This window comes from Mobula birostris, chromosome 24 (genome assembly GCF_030028105.1).
Source record: "Mobula birostris isolate sMobBir1 chromosome 24, sMobBir1.hap1, whole genome shotgun sequence".
Taxonomy (NCBI): Eukaryota; Metazoa; Chordata; class Chondrichthyes; order Myliobatiformes; family Myliobatidae; genus Mobula; species Mobula birostris.
In genome coordinates this window covers 61,608,897-61,633,953 of record NC_092393.1, presented here as the reverse complement: position 1 = coordinate 61,633,953, position 25,057 = coordinate 61,608,897, and the positions used below count along the sequence as shown (strand labels likewise).

The window sequence follows — 25,057 nt, the reverse complement described above, 5'->3', positions numbered from 1 at the left end:
TTGTTTCATTTTCACTCCCGGGGCCATTTCTGACAGCTCCAAGCTTAAATGCTTGAAACCACAGTGAACAAAACTGTTTTGACTTGTCTTACTGCTATCAGTGACAAAGTTAATGCTTTTTGAACACCAACTGATGCTAATTAAAAACTATTCACTCTAAGCATGAGCACATTAACAGCCGCACATAGTTCGTGACTGACGCTAGTTAGAAAATGTTCAGCAGCGGTCTCCTAATCCAGTTAAGTAGCACAGTGTCCCAAATGAATGAAGGGAATCCTGGTTATTTTATCGATTAGTTTTTGCTCTTTAAGAATTGTCGCAAATAGTGGCTGCCCCTGTCAACCGATGGCCTAATTAAATGGAATCCACTGTACTTAGATTCAAAGGTGAGCCATGTCAGGATTCCATTAGCTTAATTGATGATGTTCATATTTTGAAGCTATATGTGTTTTTAAAAGTGAAACTCTGCTGAATGAAGTGTATATTACTTCACAGCAGGTTGCTATTTGATTGTGTGCAGCTTAAAAACTTAATGAGTGAGTTGTGATAGATGAGATAATTGGTGGGGGGGGCGTCACGTGATGACGTGGGATTGAGACGTGTAAATCCAGCTCTCCCGTAAAAAATCAGCAAAGTACTGTTTAAACAAAAAAGTTAATAAATACTTTCCGAAAACTATTTATAAACTTTGCAAGACTACTTTACGATATGCCTCCTAAACTGCAACAGAAGAAGTCTGCTGTTGCGAAGCCGCCGCGAGATGGGAAGAAAAAAGGGCCTACTGCAATGATGGAGCCTCGGACTCAGGTTGGATCTCCTTTGGTAGAACAGGGAGCAATGGCGGCGGTAGCGGTCTCTCCGAAGAAGATGCCGGAAATGCGCATGCGCAAATCGACACAACTTAAACTACAAGAACCGACAGCCACTGCAATTGAAAATGACTCAGTCAGAATTTGATTCCGCAGAGAACACAGATGAAGAAGAGGAGAAAGAATTGGAAGCGATTGGAAGTAAAGGAATTGATGGAAACATAAGAGAGGCTATATTGCAATTAACGGCTGAACTAAGAAAAGTAAGAGAAGAGCTTAGAGATATGAAGATGTGCTATAATAAAGCTATGGAAAGACAGGATAAAATGGATAAGAAGCTTCAGAAGATGGAAAGAGCAATGGGGCATATGAATGATAGAGTGGAAAAAACAGAAAATGATCTGCTTGTCTGGAACTCGGAAAGAAATCGACTCTTGGAGAAAGTGGACATGTTGGAAAATTTCAGTAGACATAATATTAAAATTGTTGGTCTTAAAGAAGGTATGGAGGGAGAAAATCCAATAGAATTTTTTCAAAGGTGGATCCCGGAAGGTTTGCAAATGGAAGAGGAGGTTCGACCAATTGAAATTGAGCAGGCACATGAGCTCTAAGACCAAAACCAAAAGATGACCAATATCCACGATTGATTTTAATAAAATTCTTAAGATTTCAAGACAAGGAAAGGATTCTACAGGCAGCTGCTCAAGCTGCCAAGGATAGAAAAGGGCCATTGATGATTCAAGGGAACAAAGTTTTTTTCTACCCTGACATAAGTTATGAACTTTTGAAGAGAAGGAAGAAATTTAATCCAGTGAAAAAAACCCTATGGGATCACGGTTATCAATTTATATTGCGTTATCCTGCAACCTTGAAGATTTTTTTTGCCTGGTGGAGAAAAAAGATTTTTTGATGACTACCGGAAAGCAGAGCAGTTTGTGCGAGATTCTCTGAATGTTCACCAGATACAAGAACAAATCCAGGGGAGCGAGATAGATTGAAGATGAAGATTGGGTCAAAGAATGGACTTGTTGGATTTTTGAAGGCGGATGAATATATAAATATATTATTAATTATACGAGGGGGGTAAGAAAGGTTAAAATTGGAGGAATAGTAGTTGGGAATAGTAACATTAATTTTGTTTATATATATATATATATATATATATATATATAATTTTTTTTGTTGCGGGGGAGCTGGAAGAAGCACTGACCAATTGCTACGCTAATCATGTGTGCAAGCGTGGCTTTAGCCACGACCCACAAAATGGAGGGGGGTAGTGTTGTGTATCTTTTCATTCACAACATTAGTGGGGGGATATTTTGTTTTTTCTTTTTTTGTATCCTTTCTATCTTTTTTTTTCTTTTTGCCTGGAGGGTTGGGAGGGAAACACATAGCAACATGGTGAAGTTCAAAGAGATTCCCCAAGGAACTATGAGAGTTGAGAAGATAAGTAATGTTTTAGATTGGAGTAACTTTGTTAAGAATAATGACTAATTTATTGAATTTTTTGAGTTTTAATGTTAACGGGCTTAATGGACCAGTGAAAAGAAAAAGAATCTTAACACATATTAAGAAAATGAAGATAGATTTAGCTTTTTTACAGGAAACGCACCTAACAGAAACAGAACATCAGAAACTACAGAGAGATTGGGTGGGTAGTGTTGTTGTGGCTTCATTTAATTCAAAAGCGAGGGGAATAGCAATTTTGATCAATAAAACGTTACCAATTAGAATACAAAATGTAATAACTGATTCTGCAGGGAGATATATGATTATACATTGTCAACTTTTCTCTGAACTATGGACTTTTATGAATATTTATGCACCAAACGAAAATGATGCAAAATTCATACAAGAAGCTTTTTTGAATTTGGCGGATGCACATGAAAAAATATTAGTTGGAGGAGACTTTAATTTTTGCTTAGACCCAGTCTTAGATAGATCAACCAAGGCTGTTATAAAATCGAAGGTAGTAAATCTAACTTTATCATTGATGAAAGATTTAAATTTGATTGATATATGGAGAAGAATCAATCCTAAAGAAAGAGACTATTCGTTCTATTCTCATAGACATAAAACTTACTCAAGGATAGATGTTTTCCTATTATCAATGCATATTCAACACAGTGAAAAATATGGAATATAAAGCAAGAATATTATCAGATTATTCTCCTTTATTAATGACAATAATAATGGCTGATAAGGAAGAAGTGGCTTATAGATGGAGATTTAATTCAACATTATTAAAACGTCAAGATTTTTGTGATTTTATGAAAAAGCAGATTCAATTTTTTTTGGATACAAATTTTCATTCAGTGGATGATAAATTTATATTATGGGATGTGACGAAAGCATATCTTAGGGGCCAGATAATAAGTTATACGTCTAAAATTAAGAAAGAATATATGGCAGAACTAGATCAATTGGAAAAAGAGATTACAAAATTAGAAAAAGAATCTCAAAGATATATGTCAGAAGAAAAACGAAGGCAACTCGTCAATAAGAAGTTACAATATAATACGCTTCAGACATATAGAATGGAAAAAGCAATTATAAGAATTAAGCAAAGGTATTATGAGTTAGGTGAGAGAGCACATAAAATTCTTGCCTGGCAGTTGAAAACAGAACAAGCTTCCAAAACAATAAATGCAATTAGAACAAGGGCAAATAAAATATCTTATAAACCTCTTGAAATAAATGAAACCTTTAAAAGTTTCTATTCTGAATTATATCAATCAGAATCACAAAATGATGTTAATGAGATAGAAAGGTTTTTATCACAAGTATCTCTTCCAAAATTGAATTTGGAAGAACAGAAGGGTTTAGATATGCCTTTTACATTAAAAGAAGTTGAAGAAGCTTTAGGATCACTCCAAAGTAATAAATCTCCAGGAGAAGATGGTTTTCCACCTGAATTTTATAAAAAATTTAAAGATTTATTATTTCCTCTCTTTATGGAACTAATACCTCAAGCAAAAAAAACACATAAACTCCCAGAATCTTTTTCAACAGCGATTGTAATAGTATTGCCAAAAAAAGACAGAGACCCTATGAAACCAACATCATACAGGCCTATTTCTCTATTGAATACGGATTATAAAATAATAGCAAAAATTTTATCGAATAGATTATCTAAATATTTACCAAAATTAATACATATGGATCAAACAGGATTTATTAAAAATAGACCATTGGCAGATAATGTAACCCGGCTACTCAGTATAATTCATTTGGCACAAAAAAGGGATGAGAAGGGTATAGTAGTAGCCTTGGATGCAGAAAAAGCATTTGATAGATTAGAATGGGATTTTTTATTTAAAGTACTAGAAAAATATGGGTTAGGAACATCTTTTATAAATTGGATTAAAACTTTAAATTCTAACCCTAAGGCTAAAGTAGTGACAAACTCTCAAATTTCAACACCATTCCAGTTAAAAAGGTCAACTAGACAAGGTTGTCCATTATCACCTGCTTTATTTGTGCTGGCAATAGAGCCATTAGCAGAACTAATCAGAATTGATCCAGATATTATGGGTTTTAGAGTTAATCAGGAGGAATATAAAATTAATCTTTTTGCCGATGATGTTTTGATTTACTTAATAAACCCACAACATTTGTTACATAAATTATCTTCTAGATTGGATGAATATGGGAAGGTATCAGGTTATAAAATAAATTGGAATAAAAGTGAAATTTTACCTCTTACTAAAGGAGACTATAGTCAATGTCAATTAGTAACCCAATTTAGGTGACCGGTAAATGGTATAAAGTATTTAGGTATAAGACTTGATAATGATGTAAAGAATTTATATAAATTTAATTATTTACCACTATTGAAAAAAATTCAAGAAGATTTTGACAAATGGATGATACTACCAATAACATTAGTAGGTAGAGTCAATGTTGTAAAAATGAATATATTTCCTAGATTACAGTCTTTGTTTCAAACATTACCAATATAATTGCCACAGAAATTTTTTCAAGAGTTAAATAAATGTGTGAGAAAATTTCTTTGGAAAGGTAAAATGTCAAGAATATCATTGGAAAAATTGACATGTAAATTTGGGTTAGGAGGTTTACAACTTCCAAACTTTAAAAATTATTATAAAGCAAATCAACTTAGATTTATTGCATCTTTCTTCGATGATCGAAAACCAGCATGGATTAAAATAGAATTAGACAAGATAGGAGAAAATAGACCTGAAGATTTTATATATAAATGGGAATCTAAATGGATATGGGAAAAGAAAGAATCTCCTATATTAACACATTTGATTGATCTATGGAATAAGATAAATGTTGATAATGAAACACAGAAATCGGGGGACTTCCGGGTCATCAAGAGAACGGCGGCGTAAGGAAAAGGTCTCTCGACAAAAAAGAAGGTAAACTGCCCCATAATCGAATTTAGACAAATACTTAATATTGCATAACTATATTAATAAAAGGGGCAAGGATGATGTCTAAGAACAAGATTAAAAAGTCCGCTCCGAAGGCTGATAAACATAAAGAGACGCAGCAAGGCGACAGGCCTAGCTCCCCCACAGCAAGCCAGGACGGAGATAATGAGGGGGAATCAGTGACTCTGTCCTTGATTCTCGGAGAGATTCGCGAGTTCCGACAAGATAACAGCAAACAGCTGGAAGATATTAAAGGAGAAATAGTAAAAACTAACTCGCGGATAGATGAAGCCGAAGCGAGGATTGTTGGAATTGAAGAGAAGCTACAAGACGCAGAGGAGGTGATAGCAGAAATGCTGAAGCTGCAAGACCAGCTCCAGTGGAAACTAATAGATCAAGAAGGCCGCTTGAGAAGAGAAAATGTGAGGATTTACGGAGTTCCTGAAGGAACTGAAGGTAAACCCGGATTGATGATTCCCTTCGTGGAGAAGCTACTTAGAGAGAACCTTGATATACCGGCCGCAAAAGACCTACAGATAGAAAGAGCTCACCGCGCGTTGGCACCACAGCCTCCAGCAGGCGCCCAGCCCAAATCGATTCTGGTCAGATTTCTCAGTTACAGAACGAAGGAAGAGGTGCTTAAACGGGCATGACAAAATAAAGGTTTCATGTGGAGCAACTGTAAAATCAGTTTAGACCATGACTACGCACCGGGGATTCTTGCCAGATGGAAGAAATATACGGAAACACGGAGAGTCCTGAAGGAAAACAACATCAGATTCTAGACCCTGTATCCAGCTCGGCTGAGAGTCTTTTACAACGAAGGGACAAAAACTTACGCTACAGTGGAGGAGGCAACATTGGACCTGGCGGACCGGGGACTACCTATTAAAGTTATCACCCAACCGGAGTCGCTACTGGAGAGGATTCGGCAGAAGTCGTGGCAGTTAGTGCGGCGAGGACGCTCCGCACGAACCAGAGTGTCAAACTACAAGGAAAAGCTGCAAATATTCAGACGCGAATGTACAGAGAACGCAGATTAATTAAGAGAAATGACTGAAAAGAGTAAATCGGACTTAAAGGTAAAATGAAAACTGGTAACTGAAAATAAACTAGACGGAATAACTTGAATGATAGCAATATGGTCGAGACATAAATAGGAGAAAATTCTCTATGATTATTCAAACTGCTGAGGGCCCTCTAACACAGGGTGAAGATAGAGGTTATCCCTCTGAACTGAGGCGGGTCGGTGCTCAGGCCTCACTGTGGGAAGTCGGGAAAAATTTTCAAATGTTGCACGTTCAAAAATGTCTAGGGTGTGGTTATATGTCTTGGTTTACTGTTGAGAAGGGATTGCTTACTGTTTGGTTAGAAAAGGAGAGTTTTTTTTTTCTACTAGAGAAAAATGCAAACTGAATTGGTAAAAATAATTTCCTATAATGTTAATGGGGTTTTGAATCCAATTAAAAGAAATAAGATTATGTCTAAATTGAAAAAAGAGAGGGCACAAATAGCTTTCCTCCAGGAAACACATATGAGCCAATCTGAACATGGAAAATTAAAAAAGAATGGGCTTTAAGCATATATTTTATTCATCATATAAATTGAGTCACAAAAGAGGGGTAGCTACTTTAATATCAAGTACTCTTAATTATGAACATATTTCAGAGACTAGAGACAAAGAAGGACGGTTCGTAAAAATCACAGGAAGAATAGAAGGTACAGAAATAACATTGCTAAATGTTTATGCTCCTCCAGGTTGTGAATGGTCATTTTATAGAAACACAGAAATCTCTATTAGCAAGGAGACCTTTGTTCCAAAACAGACTTATTCCTTTTACAATGGACAATCAACTTTTATATAATTGGTACCAAAAAGGGATTAAATTTATAGGAGATTGTTATGAACGAGGTATATTGATGTCATTTGAACAACTAAAGGATAAATATAAAATATCAAATAATATTTTCTTTTGTTACCTTCAATTAAGGGCTTACTTAAAAGGTAAGCTAGGTCAAACAATGTTTTTGCCAAAACCTAATGAAATTGAAACTTTAATTCAAAAAGGGAAAATTAAAAAATTTATTTCTTGTATGTATAATTTGATTCAAGAACAGACAATTAAACGAGGAATCCATAAGTCAAAGCAAAAATGGGAAACAGATCTGAATATTAATATTGATGAAACAAATTGGTCAAGACTGTCTTGACAGTATGACAAGTACAATAAATGTTCGACTTAGATTAGTACAACATAATTTTTTACACCAATTATATATTACACCACAAAAAATAAATAGATTAAAATCAAATCTATCCAATAAATGCTTTCGGTGTAACCAAGAAATTGGTACTTTTTTACATTCTACTTGGTCTTGTTTTAAAATTCAACCCTTTTGGATAAATTTAAGAGTCTTATTGGAACAAATTACTGGAACTCAACTTCCACATAACCCTGTATTATTTCTATTAGGTGATATTGAAGGGATAAAGCCGAAACTTAAATTGAATAAATATCAGAAAGAATTTATAAAAATTGCATTGGCAGTAGCTAAGAAGACTATAGCAGTTACTTGGAAATCTGATTTGTGTTTAAGTATGGATCGTTGGAATAATGAAATGGCTAGTTCTATTCCACTCGAAGAAATTACTTATAATTTAAGAGATAAATATGTAACATTTCTGAATATTTGGCGCCCTTATTTACAAAAGATAGGATGGCATATTTAAGTGCTCCGATAAAGACTTTGGTCCCTTGTGGAAAGTAACGAATAATTATACCAAATTTATTTTGAACTCCATGGAGCATGTGGAAACCTTCCAACACCCAGGCGGCTCTTTTTTTTCTCTTTTTTTCTTTTTAGGTAGGACTATATATGTGGGGGGGTGAGGGTTAAGGGGAGGGGGGGAGGGTATATTTTATCTTTTCATGTATTCTTTTTGAAAACGCAATAAAAAATTATGTTATAAAAAAATAAATAAAAAAAATGAGATAATTGGTATAATGGTTTTGCTTTAATAGGTTTGTTGAATGGGCCAGTGATGTTGTGGGGATGGAACTGAACTCTCTGACAGTGGTGTCTGAAAAGAGGATGCTGTCCAAGTTGCATGCCATCTTGGACAATGTCTCCCATCCACTACATAATGTACTGGGTGGGCACAGGAGTACATTCAGCCAGAGACTCATTCCACCGAGGTGCAACACAGAGCGTCATAGGAAGTCATTCCTGCCTGTGGCCATCAAACTTTACAACTCCTCCCTTGGAGGGTCAGACACCCTGAGTCAATAGGCTGGTCCTGGATTTATTTCATAATTTACATATTACTATTTAACTATTTATGGTTCTATTACTATTTATTATTTATGGTGCAACTGTGATGAAAACCAATTTCCCCCAGGATCAATAAAGTATGACTATGAAATAAAACAAACAAAACACCTCTCCTTTTTAAAAAAAAACAGCACTACAGCAGAGAAGCAGGCCCTTCAGCCCATCTAGTCCATGCTGAACAGTTGCGATTGTTTTGAATCTTGTTTTGAATTTAGGAGTGGTAATAGATAATAAATTAAGCTGGAAACCACATATAAATTATGTCAAAGCAAAAATGTCAAAATCTATTGCAATACTGTACAAAGCGCAAGATTTCTTAAATCGGGAATCTTTGTATACATTATACTGTTCACTTATAGTCCCATACATGACTTACTGTGTAGAGGTATGGGGAAATACATACAAAACAAATACAAACTCAATTTTTCTACTCCAAAAGAAAGTCATACGAATTGTAAATAAGGCAAGTTATTATGAGCCAACCAATCCACTATTTATTCAGCTAAGCACTTTAAAATTCATAGGATTTCATAGATTTTAAAATAATACAAATTATGTATAAAGCAAAAAATGGACAGCTACCACAAAGTATCCAAAGGTTGTTTAAAATGAGAGAAAGTCAGTATGATTTGAGAGGAACATGTATATTTCAAAAACAAAGGATAAGAACGAATGTAAAAAATCATTGTACTTCAGTCTGAGGGCTCAATCTATGGAACAGTTGTAGTGAGAATTTTAAAAACATGCACCACACTTAAGTTTTAAAAAGTATTTAAAAATAATTTAATGAACAAATATAAAATACATGATTTAAAATGAATGGGAGTAATGTAAATAAATGATACTTGGAATTGGATTTTGTGTTAAAAGATTATGAAATTTTTTGTTTTGATGTGATGATTAATGCCAAATATGTTGTTGTATAAATAAGAGGAGTAGACGTAGTAAGCTGTAGTTTCAGCCAACACCCTTTCGGTCTGTTTTAAAGAACATCTTTTTTTTTGTTGTAATTTTATCCTGTGAAAGCATGGTTGAAAATGATGCTTTTTGTTATGTTTGTACTGACCGAAATAAATTTCATTCATTCATTCAATCTCCCAATCTTTAGGTAAGGGATGTGGACCAAAGTGGCGAGTGGTTCCAGGAAGGGATGAAGCTGGAAGCAATCGACCCTCTGAATCTCTCTGCAATCTGCGTGGCGACAGTCAGAAAGGTGAGCTCTCATAGAAATAGCTACCGTTTCTTTGCTTCCATAAGACTGTTAAGATGTAGGAGCAGAATTAGAGCCTGCTCTGCCATTTCATCATGGCTGATCCATTTTTCCTCTCAGCCCCAATCTCCTGCCTTTCCCCACCCATATCCCTTCATGCCCTGACCAATCAAGAATTTAAGACCATAAGATGTAGGAACAGAATTAGGCCATTTAGCCTATCGAGTCTGCTCTGCCATCAGATTCTGTGATTGGGAGAAGCAAGAGTGCAAATATTTGAATCTGAAGTTGAAAAGTAAACTGCTGGAAGAAATTGGCAAATAGCATCTTTGGAGGCAGAAGGGATGTGTTAATGTTCTGTGTCGAGACGCAGCATCACAATTGGATGAAGAGCAGTTGGGTGGGGGTGAGGAGGGTTGAGACACGCAAATTGTGGGACGTTGCAGACAGAGCAGGTGCCTTACTAAATGGTCCTGTAGTCTACACTTGGTCACATTGTGACCACTGAATGTAACAGACCAGTTTGCAGATTTTGTCTCACTTCAAAGAGCTGTTTGGATCCCTGGATGGTGTTGGGAAGTTGGGAAGAGGAGGTGAAGGGGAAGTATTGCACCTCCTGCGTTTGCAGGGGAATATGCTAGTGAACAGTGAGAGGTGGGTGTACCAGGGAGTTGTGAAGAGAGTGGTCTCTACAGTAAACGGGAGGGGGGGGTGGCGTAGTGTTGTGGGAGAGTTACGACTGATGGTGCGATCCCTTTGGAGCTGTGGCAATGGTGGAGGGTGATATGCTGGATGCAGAGGCTGGTAGAGTTAAAAATTAGGGACAAGAAAACTTTATCACTGTTCTGACTCTAGTGGCTGTGTTAGAGAAAACGTGCATGAAATGGAAGAGATGTACTCAACATTCGACAGTAAAGCTTGCAGTTTTTAAATTCCTTTGTGCATTTATGATGGCAATCTAATCTAAGAATTAAACAGTATGATCCTACATCACCTTGAGTACTGAGATTTGTTACTTCCTGCTTTTGCATGTAGGTTTGTTGTCTTGGTGCTAATTTTAAATAGTTGAAGGTATAGCTGACATAAAAATCCATCCGTTAATGAAGGGCGGGGTCTGAGTGTTTTACTGGCTTAACCGGTTATACCGGCTGTGAGGAGTTAAAGTGCATTATTAAATCTTGACAAACCCAAATAAAGAACCTTTGTTTTGCATTTGTATAAACCTATCAAAGTTAAGATATTTGAAATGGTGCGTGCCCATGATGTGAAGTGTGTGCATATGTGTAAACTCACGTGGTTACTTGGTTAAACTTGGCGAGGTCAGGTATAACCAAACCCACCCCATCCTGCTGTTATGCTGACCATTTAACCTAGATCCAGGATCAATCTAACTCTTTCAATAACCTGTAAAGCACTGGGATATTACTAATGAAAGCAATTAGCTTCACCCATCCTCCTTTCCCTGAAGCACACTTGTGATAGATTCCTTCATGCTACAAGGGTCTACTACTGCCCATCAAACTCATAAAACACAGGTAATGGCTTTCATCTTAATTTGGTCCACAAGGAAGGATTATGACAGAAGCTCCCAACTTTGTCAGCCGCAGAGCTTAACAATCCTGTTTAAATCTGCATTGTCTGGACCAACTAACACAAGGAGAATTGCTAAACACTTACATAGAACAATACAGCACAGTACAGGCCCTTTGGTCCACAATCTTGTGCTGAACCTTGTTTCAAGATCAATCTAACCCTTCCCTCACACATAGCCCTCAATTTTTCTATCAACCATGTGTCTATCTAAGAGTCTCTTAAATCTCCTGAATGTGTCTGTCTCTACCACCGCCCCTGACAGCGTGTTGTGCTTCACTCACCCACCACTCTTTTGTGTGTGTGTGTAAAACAAAAATACTTCCCTTCATTCGCCTTAAAGTTTTATCTCCTGATATTACCCATTTCCACAAAGGGAAAAAGTCTCTGGCTGAACACACACACCTCTTATCATATTGTACTCCACTAACACTAGATATTAAAGGACTGCTATGAATTACTGTTGAATGTTATGTAAGTGAAACTTGTGTTGATCTGTTTTTATAAAATTATTTATTTTGTCAATTTTTTTTTTCATTTCATTGGAAGTGAAGAGACTTTTGCTACCCTGGTTCCAATTGAATTTCTCAACAGAATGGGAATCAGCATCAGGCTTATTGTTACTGACTAATGGTGTGAAAGTTGTTGTTTTATGGGAGCAGTACAATGCAAGGCATAATATATAGTATAAAATACAATGAAAGAAATATATGTGTGTGTTTCTAAATATATGTGTGTGAAAGGGCAATCTACAGTGAATGGAGAGTCTGATAGTGGAGTGGTGTGATCAGTGGAGTGGAATTTATTTTATTTTTTTTTTGGGACAACCACAACAAATTTGACTCATGTGTTCCAGTTCTCAGTAAGGAACTGCCCTTGCATAGCGAGGTCGCTGATGAAGTTGTGGGGAGAAGGCAGGAGAAAGGGTTTGAGCTGAACCGTGGGCTGGATGGCCAAATTCTGCTCCTTTGTCTTACGGCTTTGTGCTGATTGTATTCAGGAGTGCTGATCTTTTCAAAGTTCAAAGCGTATTTATTTATACTACATACAATCTTGAGATTTGTCTCCCTGTAGGCAGCCACAAAACGAAAAACACAACTGAACCCATTTTAAAAAATAAACTCTCACAACGAACCATCAAACACCCAATGTGTGGGGGGGGAAAAAAGAACAAATTGCACACACAATTAAAAGAAAAACGAGTAAACAAGTAACACATAGAGCATGAACTGCGAAGTCCCGGAAAGCGAGTCCACAGCCATGAGCCAGTTCAGAGCTGAGGTGAGTAAAGCTGGTCCAGGAGTCCGATGGCTGCAGCGTGAGTTCAGCCCTGAAACGCCATGATCAAAGTGCACAAATAGTCAAAAAAAAATTTTAAAAATGGAGTAAATGAAGACACCTAGAGCATGAACTGCAGACCTTTGTGCTTGGTGCACTTGTTACTGGCAGCAGTGGGGTGCTGTGGTGCTGACAATATCGTGTTGTAAACCCTTCATCATGTAACTCTGCCAGGAAGAGAAAGGGGAAGTCGAGGGAACGCACATCAGTCTTCATCGAGGGGGTCAGCAGTGAAAAGGGTGATATGATGAAATGTCTGTATTTCATTCAGAGTTTGAGGAGACTTGCTATATCACCAAGGACTTGCAGATTTCTACAATGTACTGCGGGGAGTATTCTAACTGGTTGCGTCCCTGTCTGGTATGGAGTGGTCACTGCACAGGATCAGGAAAAACTGCGGAGATTTGTAATCTCAGTCAGCTCCATCATGGGCACCAGTCTCCCCAGCAACCAGGACACCTTCAAAAGGCAATGCCTCAAAACAGTGGCGTCCTTCACGAAGGACCCCCATCACCCAGGGCATGCCCCCTTCTCATCAGGGAGGAGGTACTGGAGCCTGAAGGCACATACTCAGTGATTCAGAAACCACTTACCACTTTAATTTTATATCTATATTTCTTATTGTAGTTTATAGTTCTTTAAAATTATTGTTTAATGGTGCCTCAAAACAACAAATTTCACCACATATGCCGGTGATATCATACCTGATTCTGATTATGGTTGAGGCTCTATTAAACTAATGCCTTACTGAATCAGAATCACATTTATTATCACTGACATGCGTCATGAAATTTGTTGTTTTGTGGCAGTGGTACAGTGCAATACACAAAATTACTATAAATACCATTAACAAATACACGTGTTTATAAAGTAAGTAGATAGTGTAAAAAGAGAGCTCAAACAGTGAGGTAGTGTTCATGGGTTCATTGTCCATTCAGAAATCTGATGGCAGAGGCATCTCAACGTTCCTGAAACGTTGAGTATGTCTTCAGGCTCGTTCACGTCTTCCCTGATGGTAGAAATGATAAGGGGGAATGTCCTGGGTGGTGGGCATTTTTAATGATGGATGCAGTCTTCATGCAGGTGATGGGTCATAGTCATACTTTATTGATCCCGAGGGAAATTTGGTTTTGTTACAGTTGCACCAACCAAGAACAGAGTATAAATATAGCCATATTTATATACATATTAACATGGTGTTGGGGAGTCTAATGCTCATGATGGAGTTGGCTGATTTTGCAGCCCTTTCCAATCCTGGGCAGTGGTCTCTTCTTATCAGACAGTGGGGCAACCAGTTAGAATGCTCTCCACAGTACATTTATGGAAATTTGCTAGAGTCTTTGGTGACATACTGTACCAAATGTTCTCTGATTCTGAATGAAATATAGCCACTGGTGTGCCTTCTTCATAATCACATCAACACCCAGGGATTTTGAAACTGCTGATCCTGTCCACTGCTCACCCCTTCACGAGGACTGGTGTGTGTTCCCTCGACTTCCCCTTCCTGAAATCCACAATCAATTAATTTGTCTTACTGACGTTGAGTGCAAGCTTGTTGCATCGTCATTGTAAATTTTACAAGCTAACAAGTTATGTAACAACAGGAATTCTGCAGAAGCTGGAAATTCAAGCAACACACATCAAAGTTGCTGGTGAACGCAGCAGGCCAGGCAGCATCTCTAGGAAGAGGTACAGTCGACGTTTCAGGCCGAGACCCTTCGTAAGGACTAACGAAGTCCTGACGAAGGGTCTCGGCCTGAAACATCGACTGTACCTCTTCCTAGAGATGCTGCCTGGCCTGCTGCGTTCACCAGCAACTTTGAAGTTATGTAACAGTTTGACTCTCCTTTTGTGAAGTAGGGTTGCTTTGTTGTCCTCAATATTCCTGCTTTGTACTGTGGACTGATTGTTACTGTTGAATTAGTGGTTTCTGCCTGTGCTTTTCAGCTGGTTTGGTGAATTTCTCTTTCTCTTTTCAGGTATTGGCAGAGGGCTACTTGATGATTGGTATCGATGGCTCGGAGGCAGCAGATGGTTCAGACTGGTTTTGCTATCACTCCACGTCACCATCCATCTTCCCCGTAGGATTCTGCGAAATTAATAAGATTGAACTGACACCCCCTCGAGGTAACGTCTTTCTCTCAAGGCAATGCCATACAGTTTGAAAATTGAGCATTATTGATAAAGTATGAATGTTCCTAATTATTCATGTAGTCTGCTGTCATATTTCTCTTAGGAAGCTGCTGCTATTTCCTTGGCTAATAATATAATCTCCCTAGTGTCAGAGATGGCTCTCAAATTCCCCCAAAGCACCAATTCTCATCAAGCTCTGTAACCCAATTAGACATAGAACGTAGAACTACAGCACAGTACAGGCCCTTGGTTCACAGTAGGGTGCTGATCTAACTCTTCCCTCTCACATAACCCTCTACTTTTCTATCATCCATCTGCCCATCTTAAGAGTCTCTTAAATGTTCCTAATATGTCTGCCTATACCACCACCCCTGGCAACATGTTCCACACACCCACCACTCTCTGGGTTTAAAAAAAAACTTGCCTCCTATATTCTCCTAATCTGTCCTCCAATCAGCTTAAAATCAGCCCCCCTCGTCTTGTATACCTCTATCATGACACCTCTAATTCTCCTGTGGTCCAAAGAGGGAAGCCCTAGCTCATTCAACGTATCCTCATAAGACATGCTCTCTAATCCAGGCAGCATCCTGGTAAATCTCCTCTGCGCCTTCTCTAAAGCTTCCACGTCCTCCAGAATGAAATGACCAGAACTGAACACAAACTCCAAAGTGTGGTTGAACCAGGGTTTTATAGAGCTGCAGCATTCTGAAAGACTATCTCTTATTTAAAGAGCTTTTCATATATTTTCTTCAATTTTTTTCTGTCTCCCTCTTCTAAGTATTATCATCTTGTACACCTCTATCAAATCACCTCTTATCTCCTTTGCTCCAGAGAGCAAAGCCCTAGCTCACTCAACCTATCCATTACTATTAGCAGGATGGCTTGGCTAGGTATGAAATACTACAGGAAAAGAAACTTGGAGCTGATCCTGAAAAAAGTGGTCTTATTTTTGAACAGAGAACATCTCCAGGGACTCTACCTTCCACATTGCTTGGTCTTATATATAGTTTCTATAAGCCTGACTAAGTGGCTCCCTTCTGTTATAGTATTTTTATAGGTGGAATTTTGAACTAGTGTAGGAGTTGAGAAATAAATATCAGTGGCTTTGCTTTGACAGTGTACACAAACCTGCAGCAACACAATGCTGATTTCAATACAACACACTGTTACCATGTGCCGTCTCCTCATCTCCATCTCCTTGTACCAGTTCAGACCATTAGACACATCAGCAGATTTAGGCAGCTCGGCCCATCGAGTCTGATCCGCCATTCCATCATGGCTGATTTAATATCCTTCTCAGCCCATTGTCCTGCCTTCTCTTTGACACTGTTAATAATCAAGAACCTATCAACTCCATTCTAAATATACCCGATGACTTGGCCTCCACAGCTATCTGTGGCAATGAATTTCAAGATTCAAAACCCTCTGGCCAAAGAAATTCCTCCTCATCTCTGTTCTAAATGGACATCCTCCTATTGTGAGGCTGGGCCCTCTGGTGCTAGACTCCCCCACCATAGAAAATGTCCACTCTATGTAGGCCTTCCACTATTCATCCGAAGCAAGTTTAATATCACTGGCAAATTTGTTGATCTGCGACAGCAGTACATTGCAATACCTAATAATAAAAACTGAATTACAGTAAGAAACAGATTTAGAAATCTGGTAGCAGAGGGAAAGAAGCTGTTCCTGAATTGCTGAGTGTGTGCCTGCAGGCTCCTGTACCTTCTCCCTGATGGTAGCAATGAGAAGAAGGCATGTCCTGGGTGAAGGAGGTCTTTGATGGTGGATGCCGCCTTTTTGAGGCATCGTTCCATGAAGATGAGCTGGATGCTGGGAGGCCAGTGCAGTGATGGAGCTGACTGAGTTCACAGTTTTCAGTTTTGTTCAGGGGCCCTTCCCCACCATACCAGATGGGCAGCCAGTGAGAATGCTCTGCAGTACATCTGTAGGAGTTTGTGTCTTTGGTGACATAGCAAATCTCCTCAAGCTCCTAATGAAATAAAGCCATAGTCGCGTCTTCTTTGAGGATCTATCCCGGGCCCAGCTTATCGATGCAGGCACAGTGATGTTGGCACCCAGGAACTTGAAATTGCTCACTCTTACCAATTCTGATCCCTCGATGAGGACTGTTACGTATGCCTTCGTCTTACTCTTTTTGAAGTCCACAATCAATCCTATGGCTCTGCTGACCCTTGAGTGCAAGGTTGCAGTAAGTTTCACTGAGGTCCCTCCCCAAACCCCTGTTTGTGTAAATTCCAGCGAGTACAGACCCAGAGCAATCAAACACTCTTCATACATTAACCCTTCATTCCCATGAACCTCCTCTCGATCGTCTCCAATGCCGGCACGTCCTTCCTTGGTCAAGGGCCCAAAACTGCTCATGATCGTCTGTGCAGCCAAATATTTAGACAATAGCTTGCTGATGTCAGGCCAATAAGATTGAGTAATTTGCTGGCTCTCTTACGGTGACGGTGACTCCTTTGCAGGCTGCACCAAATTACCTTTCAAATGGTTCGACTACCTTCGGGAAACAGGATCTGTTGCAGCACCAGTCAAACTGTTCAACAAGGTGAGAGCACAAGTTATCAAACATCTAAACTGCTTTCTTTATTATCTTTATGAAACTTTCTTTTAAACAGTATGCTTATCCCATAAAATCTGTAATTCTATATTAGGATTTTGATTTTTATGTACACAGTACTATTTTCTCATTGTAACCTGAGTTAAAGGCTGCCAAGTTTGCAGCCAGTAACTTCGTATGCTTCAGATATTTAAAAACAAAATTTATTATCAAAGTACATATATTGTACAACCCTGAGATTCATTTTCTCCTAGGCATTCAGGAAAATACAATAGAATTTCTGAATTTACACACAAGACTGACAAAATGTGCAAATAAGATAAATACTGCACGTATGTGTAGCGAAGGTGTTGAATGAGGCTGTTCTGTAACATGTGAGCTGCTTCCTTGTGAAGTGAATGTGGTTCCTGTGGGCTGCTGACATAGTGATGATGCAGTGAGGCTCCACCACCCGTTCTCAGTGTGATTTATTTTTTAATTGCACATTGGTTCTTTATTCATCTTTAGGTACAATTTTCATAAATTCCACGGTTTATTTTCCTCTGAATGTCCACAAGAAAATGAATCTCAGGATTGGTATATGGTAACTAACATATACCAAAATAACTTGTTGTTTTGGCACAAACAAGAGAAAATCTGTAGATGCTGGAAATCCAAGCAACACACACAAAATGCTTGAGTTCCTCCAGCATTTTTTGGTCTTAAGTTACTTTGGCTTTGAGTCTACCTCAATATTAATTGGAGTTAATTAACACATTTTACATGTTTCCACCGTTGCTGCCCTCATCCGCATCTCCTCCATGTCCCATAATCCACGCTCATGCCATCTTCCCACCTTAACAGTAATAGAGTTTGTCTTGTCCTCACCTACCACCCATGAGCCTCTGCATCTAACACACCATTCTCCACAACTTCCGCCATCTCCAAAGGGACCCGACCACCAACCACATCTTTACCTCCCCCACCGCCACCCCTAACTCTCCATTTTCTATAGGGATCGCTTCTTCCGTGTTTCCCTGACCTTCTGTCCCTCCTCACTAATCTCCCTTCCAGTACATGTCCCTACAAATGGACAAAGTGCTATGCCTGCCCATTCACCTTGTCCCTCACCTCCCTTCGGGGTCCTTCCAGGTGAGACAACGCTTCACCTGCGAATCTGCTGGAGTCGTCGATGTGGCCTCTTCTACGTTGGGGAAACCTGTCGTAAATTGAGGTCCGCTTTGAAGAGCACCCCTCCGCTCCATCTACCAAAAGCGGAACTTCCAGGTGGCCAAACATTTTAACTTCAAGTAACACATAAGACGCTGGAGGAACTCAGCAGGCCAGACAGCATCTATGGAAAAGAGTCCAATCGATGTTTCAGGCCAAGACCCTTCAGTATGACTTTTAATTCCGATTCTCATTCCTGTTCCGACATGACGGTCCGTGGTCACCTGTTGTGCCATGATAGGGCCACCCTCAGGGTGGAGGAACAACACCTTATCTTCCAACTGGGTAGCCTCCAACCTGATGGCATGAAAAAAAAATTCCTTCCCCATTCCCTCTTCATTTATTCCCCACTCTGGCTCCTTACTCTTCTCACCTGCCTAACACCTCCTCCTAGGTCCCCTCCTCCTCCTCCCATTTCTGCTGTGGTCCACTCTCCTCTCCCATCAGATTCCTTCCTCTCACCCCACCTTTTTATTCTGACCTCTTCCCCCTTTCTTTCCAGTCCTGAAGAATGGTCTGGGTCTGAAACGTTGACTGTTTGTTCATTTCCATAGATGCTGCCCGACCTGCCGAGATCCACACAGTTTTGTGTGTGTTATACTTTAAATGGGGTTTTTCAGCTGGGCAGTACTAACTCTGTTTTCTGTCGCAGGAGGTTCCAAACCATGGCTTCCGAGTGGGGATGAAACTGGAGGCAGTCGATTTGATGGAGCCACGCCTGGTGTGTGTAGCCACCGTCACCCGCATTGTACACCGGCTCCTCAGGATTCACTTTGATGGCTGGGAGGATGAATACGACCAGTGGGTGGACTGTGAATCTCCAGACCTCTACCCGGTGGGCTGGTGTGAGCTGACGGGCTACCAGCTTCAGCCTCCAGCGTCGCAGTGTGAGTGATCTCCTCTCCTCCAAAGTCACAATGAAATCCCTTCACAGATCAGAATCAGGTTTATTATCACTGACGTGTGTTGTGAAATGTGTTGCTTTGTGACAGCAGGACAGAAAATTCACTATAAATTACCAATAAGTGTGAGTAGAAAAATTGCAAAAATATTGAGGTAATGTGTGTGTGTCTCTGTGTGTGTGTGTCTCTCTCTGTCTCTCTCACTCTCTCTCTCAACCATCTGAAAATGAATGCCACAGTTCAGTTTTTCAATGTATATTGCACCCTGCACTGAGTTTGGGCTCCTCGGGCCGGTCTGTCCCTGCGCTTGTATGTTAAAATATATCATGCCAAACAGGAATAGTGAGGTATTGTTCGTAGACTGTTTGGAAATATGGCAGAGGCGGAGAAGCTGTTCCTAAAACGGGGGCTAGCCCTGCCCATTGGTGCTGCCCTCCAGTGTTTGATTAGTGTAATGACAAGCTGCATTGCATATGTGTGTGTGTGCATGCAGTCATCTGCGGACTGCTGAGAACTGCTTCTTCTTGCTGATAACACCCATGCACCATCAGTTTATTAGACATGTTACTCAGGGATTTAAGCTGTATATGTATAAATATATTTTGTGTGACTGTTTACTTGTTATCGTATATGTGCCTTGTGTAGTGTGTGACTGTTGGTACAGTGTTTTTCACTTTGGCCACGGAGGAATGCTGTTTCGTTTGGCTGTATTCATGGGTGTCTGAATACACCCTTGAGTTCATTCATTCATTCATTCTCTCTGTCTCTGTCTCCCTCTCTCTCCCAATGTTGTTGGAAGATGGAACTGTAGTTCTGGGTCTGTGATTTATGGATTGGACCGTAGTTCACTTGGACAACTTCAGCATTGTTTTTATATTGTGTTTTCACTTGTTCTTTCTCGTGATTTGTATTCTGTGCGTGGAGAGGGTTTGAGGTACTTGTTGCCATTGGCGTGATTTTTTTTTTGCATATGGGGGCGGGTTGATATTCTTCTTTGAACAGCCTCCATGCTTTTCTTTGTTTCGTGGCTGTCTGGAGAAGATAAATCTCAGAGTTGTGTACTGCATACATACTTTGATAATAGGTGTACCTTGAACCATGAATCAGTGGCTATCCTTAGTAAGTTCAAGTCTATCCCAATACATATATATACCTGGTCCCTTATGATACGTTCCAATGTTTCCCCCAAGTGATGTCAGACTCACTGGCCTATAATTTCCTGGTCTATGTTCTGAGCCATTTTTTAAACAGCGGAATAACATTAGCTATCCTCCAATCCTCTGGGACCTCTCCTACCACTAAGGATGCCTTAATATCTCTGTAAGGGCCCTGGCAGTTTCTGCACTTGCCTCCCGTAGGGTCCGAGGGAACACCTTATCAGACCTTGGGAATTCATCCACCCTGATTTGTCTCAGGGTAACAACTACCTTCTCTTTAATCTGTGCAGGCTCCATGAAGTTGATATCGCTTTGTCTCACTTCTGTAGACTCTGTGTTATTCTCCCCAGTCTGGTTTGGTCCACACATGCATTACCATTCTGGTCTTCCAAAGGACCAATTTTGTCCCTTACAATCGTTTTGCTCATAACATATTTGTAGAGTTCCTTAGGATTCTCCTTCGCCTCGTCTGCTACTTTTAGCCTTCCTTATTTCTTAAGTGTTCTCTTGCATTTCTTGTACTCCGTAAGCACACATTTATTCCTTCCTGCCTATTCCTGCTATGTGCCTCCTTTTTCCTCTTAACCATTGCCTCAATATCTCTTCAGAGCCGAGGTTCCCTGCACTTCTTATCTTTACCTTTGATTCCAACAGGCACATATGAGCTTTGTACTCTCAACCTTTCATTTTTGAAGGCCTCTCACTTACCAGGTCCACCTTTGCCAAAAACAGCCCGTCCCAATCCATACTTGCCAAATCATTGCTGATACCATCAAAATTGGCCTTTTCCCCCATCTAGAATCTCAACCCGCGTACCAGACCTATCTTTTTGCATTTACTTTGCATTCAGTGACCATAATGCCATTAGTTTCAAAGTGTTTCCCCTACACACACTTCTGTCACCTGCCCTGTCTCATTCCCTAGTCAGAGGTCAAGTATCGCCTACTCTTATTGGAACTTCTACTTAGTGATGAAGGAAACTTCCCTGAAGACATTTGACAAACTCTATCCCATCTAGTCCTTTTTACAGTATGGGATTCCCAGTCAATATATGGAAAGTTAAAATCATCTACTATAACAACCTTATGCTTCTCGCAATGGTCTGTGATCTCTTTACAAATTTGTTCCTCTAAATCCCTGACAGTTGGGTGGTCTGTGATATAGCCCCATTAATGTGGTCATACCTTTCTTGTTTCTCATTTCCACCCTTATTGCCTGACTTGTTGAGTTCTCCAGTCTGTCCTGGAGGAGCAGTGCCTTTCCCTGACTAGTCATACCAGGGAAATCCTTTATTCTCTCCCACTCTCACGTTTAAAACTATGTGTTCTGACTTCCCCTTTCTGAAGTCCACAATCAATCCCTTGGACTTGCAAGGTTGTTGTGACTCTACTCAACCAGCTGATCTGTCTAATCCCGGTATGCCTCCTCACTGCCATCTGAGATTCTACCCACAAGGGTGTTGTCTGACGAATTTATATAAGGTGTTTGAGCTGTGCCAAACCGCACAGTCATGAGTGCAGAGAGAATAATCACAGTGAAATGAACTTGAACTGTGATTGGCTATTAGAGGGGTACACCAATGGGCTATTAGAGATGTGAAATGTGTTCTAAGTGAAAGAACTGCAGTTGTAATTCAGCACAGCGTTTTCAAATCAAATCCGATTTGAAGACTTTAGTCCATTCAGTTTCTCTCTCAGACAGCATACATTTGAGTTCTCCCCTTCAGAGGGAGATGCAGACAAAATAATCGTCACAAATGTGATTTACAAACGTTTTCACTGGAGCACAAGAGAATGAGGGATGATATTATCGAGGTGTATGAAATCATGCGGGGTGTAGGTAGTTTTCCAGTGTTTTTCCCAGGGTTGAGGAACCTAGAACCAGGCGGCACAGGTTTAAGGTGAGAAGGGTGAAATTTAATAGGAATTTGAAGGGCGACTTTTTCCACCAAGGGGGTAGTCAGTGTTTGGAATTAGCTACCAGAGGAAGTTACATTAACAACATTTAAAAGGCACTTGGTCAGTTACATGGGTTGAAAAGGCTTGGAGGAATAGCAAAGTAAGTTTATTATCAAAGTACATATATATAACCCTGAGATTCATTTACTTGTGGGCAATCAGAGTAAATCCAAGAAACACAATAGAATCAATGAAAGACCAACAGGACAGACAAATGGTGTGCAAAAAAACCCCAACAAACTGTATATTGACTGGTTGCATCACAGCCTGGTGTGGAAACACTAATGCCCTTGAACAGAAATTTCTACAAAAAGTAGTGTTAACCATCCAGTGCTCCCCACATCGGCACAGAGCGTTGTCACAGGAAAACAGCATCCGTCTTCAGGGACCTCCACCACCCAGCTCATGCTCTCTTCTCACTGCTGTCATCAGGAAGAAGATGCAAAGGCCTCTGGACTCGCACCACCAGGATCAAGAGCTGTTATTACTCCTCAACCATCAGGCTCTTGAACCAGACTTCACTCTCCATGTCACTGAACTCCCACCAACTGGACTCACTTTCAAGGACTCTTCATCCCATGTTCTGGATATTTATTGTTTATTTATTATTATCATTACTTCTTTTGTATTTGGGCAGTTTGTTGTCCTTTGCACTCTGTTTGTCTGTCCTGTTGGGTGCAGTCTTGCATTGTTTCTAATGTGTTTCTTGGATTTACTGCGAATGTCCACAGGAAAACGAATCTCAGGGTTGTGTGTGGTGTGTGGCCTCCGTCGATCGTGGTCGACCATGGGTATTGCACCTCTGGTAGTCAGTCACTGGCGAGTGGCCTCTCCAGGGCAGAGTTGATGTGGAGATCCGTCTGTTGCCCATGCAGTGGGACCCCCTCTGCATGCTGACGACAGGTCCAAAGGACCGACGAAAGTCGATACGGTTTGGTGCCAGCGACATCGCAGGAGTTGCCGTGCCGGTGCTGGGTACGGCAGTCAGCCACCTTCACGACTCCGACTCCGGATTTTTCCTCGCGGTTTACTCCCAAAGCCTTTCCCGTGAGCGGGTATAGCCGCAAGGCAGTGGAGGTTTGAAATCAGAGTTTTCCCTCTCCTAGGTGAGCTACCATCTGTGGTTAACGAGCCCCATCTACCTGGAGCAACCGGTTTTAAGGCGCCAGTGACCCACCTTTGCCCCTTCTCCTGTCAGTGAGAGCAGCTCTGCCGGGCATGAGAACTATGCCACACGTGAAGGCCAGGAGTTGGACTTGGTTGTCAGAGGCTGTTTGAGATGCACGCCAGAAAGAGCATTTGTTTAGCAGTGGGAGCTCGTCCCCACTACCACCCTTCAGCTATGACTACCTTTGGAGCCTCAGGGTTGTATACGTACTTTGATAATAAATATACTTTGAATGGCAAGTGTTTACATAGTTATTTTTAACACTGTGATTTCTTATCTCCTCTGCTTGAATCAAATGGTGTTCGGCATCCTTGTTGTGATGTGTTGGCTGGTTACTGAGCTGGTGGATGTGCTTTATCCTTTCTTCATCTCTCCCTTTTCTTATTGTACTTCCAGCCTCCAGAGAGAATCAGACCAGTGTGATGAAGAAGAAGAAAGCCAAGTCCAGCCAGTACAAAGGCCACAAGAAAAGTAGGATGCCTGCTTTGCAATTATTTTTCAGTTCTCTCCCAGTCTGCTTGACTATTACTAAAATCATTAGCAAATATTTTACCGAAAATCAATAGCAATAACACATAGACTACAGGAATATCGCCATATTTATCTGTCATACCAGTTCTGTATATTTGTACAAATTCTTTCTGGTCATGCTGTCATTTCAGTGTCTGTTAGAAGAAGAATTGCTTTATTTGTCACATATACATCGAAACGCAGTGAAATGTGACCTGTCAATGGCCGTGTCAGTCCAAGGATGTGCTGGGGGCAAGTTTCCAATTCTGGTGCCAACATGGCATGCCCACAACTCACTCACCCTAAACTGTACGTCTTTGGTAATATAGGTGGAGACCACAGCACCCAGAAGAAACCCGCACGGCCATAGAGAGAAAAGTGCAAACTGCATAAAGCCTGTGGCAGGAATTGAAACACGATGGGATCGCTGGCGCTGTAAAGCATTGCACTAACCGCTATGCACCCGTGCCGCTGTACCATGAAGAAGTACGGCTCTGGGATTGGTGCAACTGCGCAGTCTTTGGCTGATGGAACTGCCTAGCCAAGGCAGCACTGGGCAGTGGGGATTGAGGGGTTTCCTGTTATATTTGAGCATTACCATCCTGAAATGTGAAGTATCAATTTCCACTGACAATCTTATGCATTTTTTTCAAAGTGCAGAAAGTACTTTCTCTTTCACGTAGCACCTCCTTCCAGCAAGGAACTGAGCTGCAACAGCTCCACACACAGGCAGTGTGTGACTCTATTGATTCTGTCCGG

The 25,057-nt window shown here is 40.3% G+C and overlaps 1 protein-coding gene across 2 annotated transcripts in view; it reads left to right on the top strand.

Annotated features, from left to right (window-relative positions):
- Positions 1–25,057, top strand: part of mbtd1 (mbt domain containing 1) — an 80,734-nt gene that overhangs the window by 34,863 nt on the left and 20,814 nt on the right. The window contains exons 11-15 of one of the 2 annotated variants that reach the window (XM_072242255.1): positions 9,651–9,755; positions 14,660–14,807; positions 17,300–17,382; positions 19,256–19,490; positions 24,185–24,259. In XM_072242255.1, coding sequence (XP_072098356.1) covers positions 9,651–9,755; positions 14,660–14,807; positions 17,300–17,382; positions 19,256–19,490; positions 24,185–24,259 — 646 coding nt within the window. The remainder of the gene's footprint in view (positions 1–9,650; positions 9,756–14,659; positions 14,808–17,299; positions 17,383–19,255; positions 19,491–24,184; positions 24,260–25,057) is intronic. The other variant, XM_072242256.1, reaches the window with a different exon arrangement.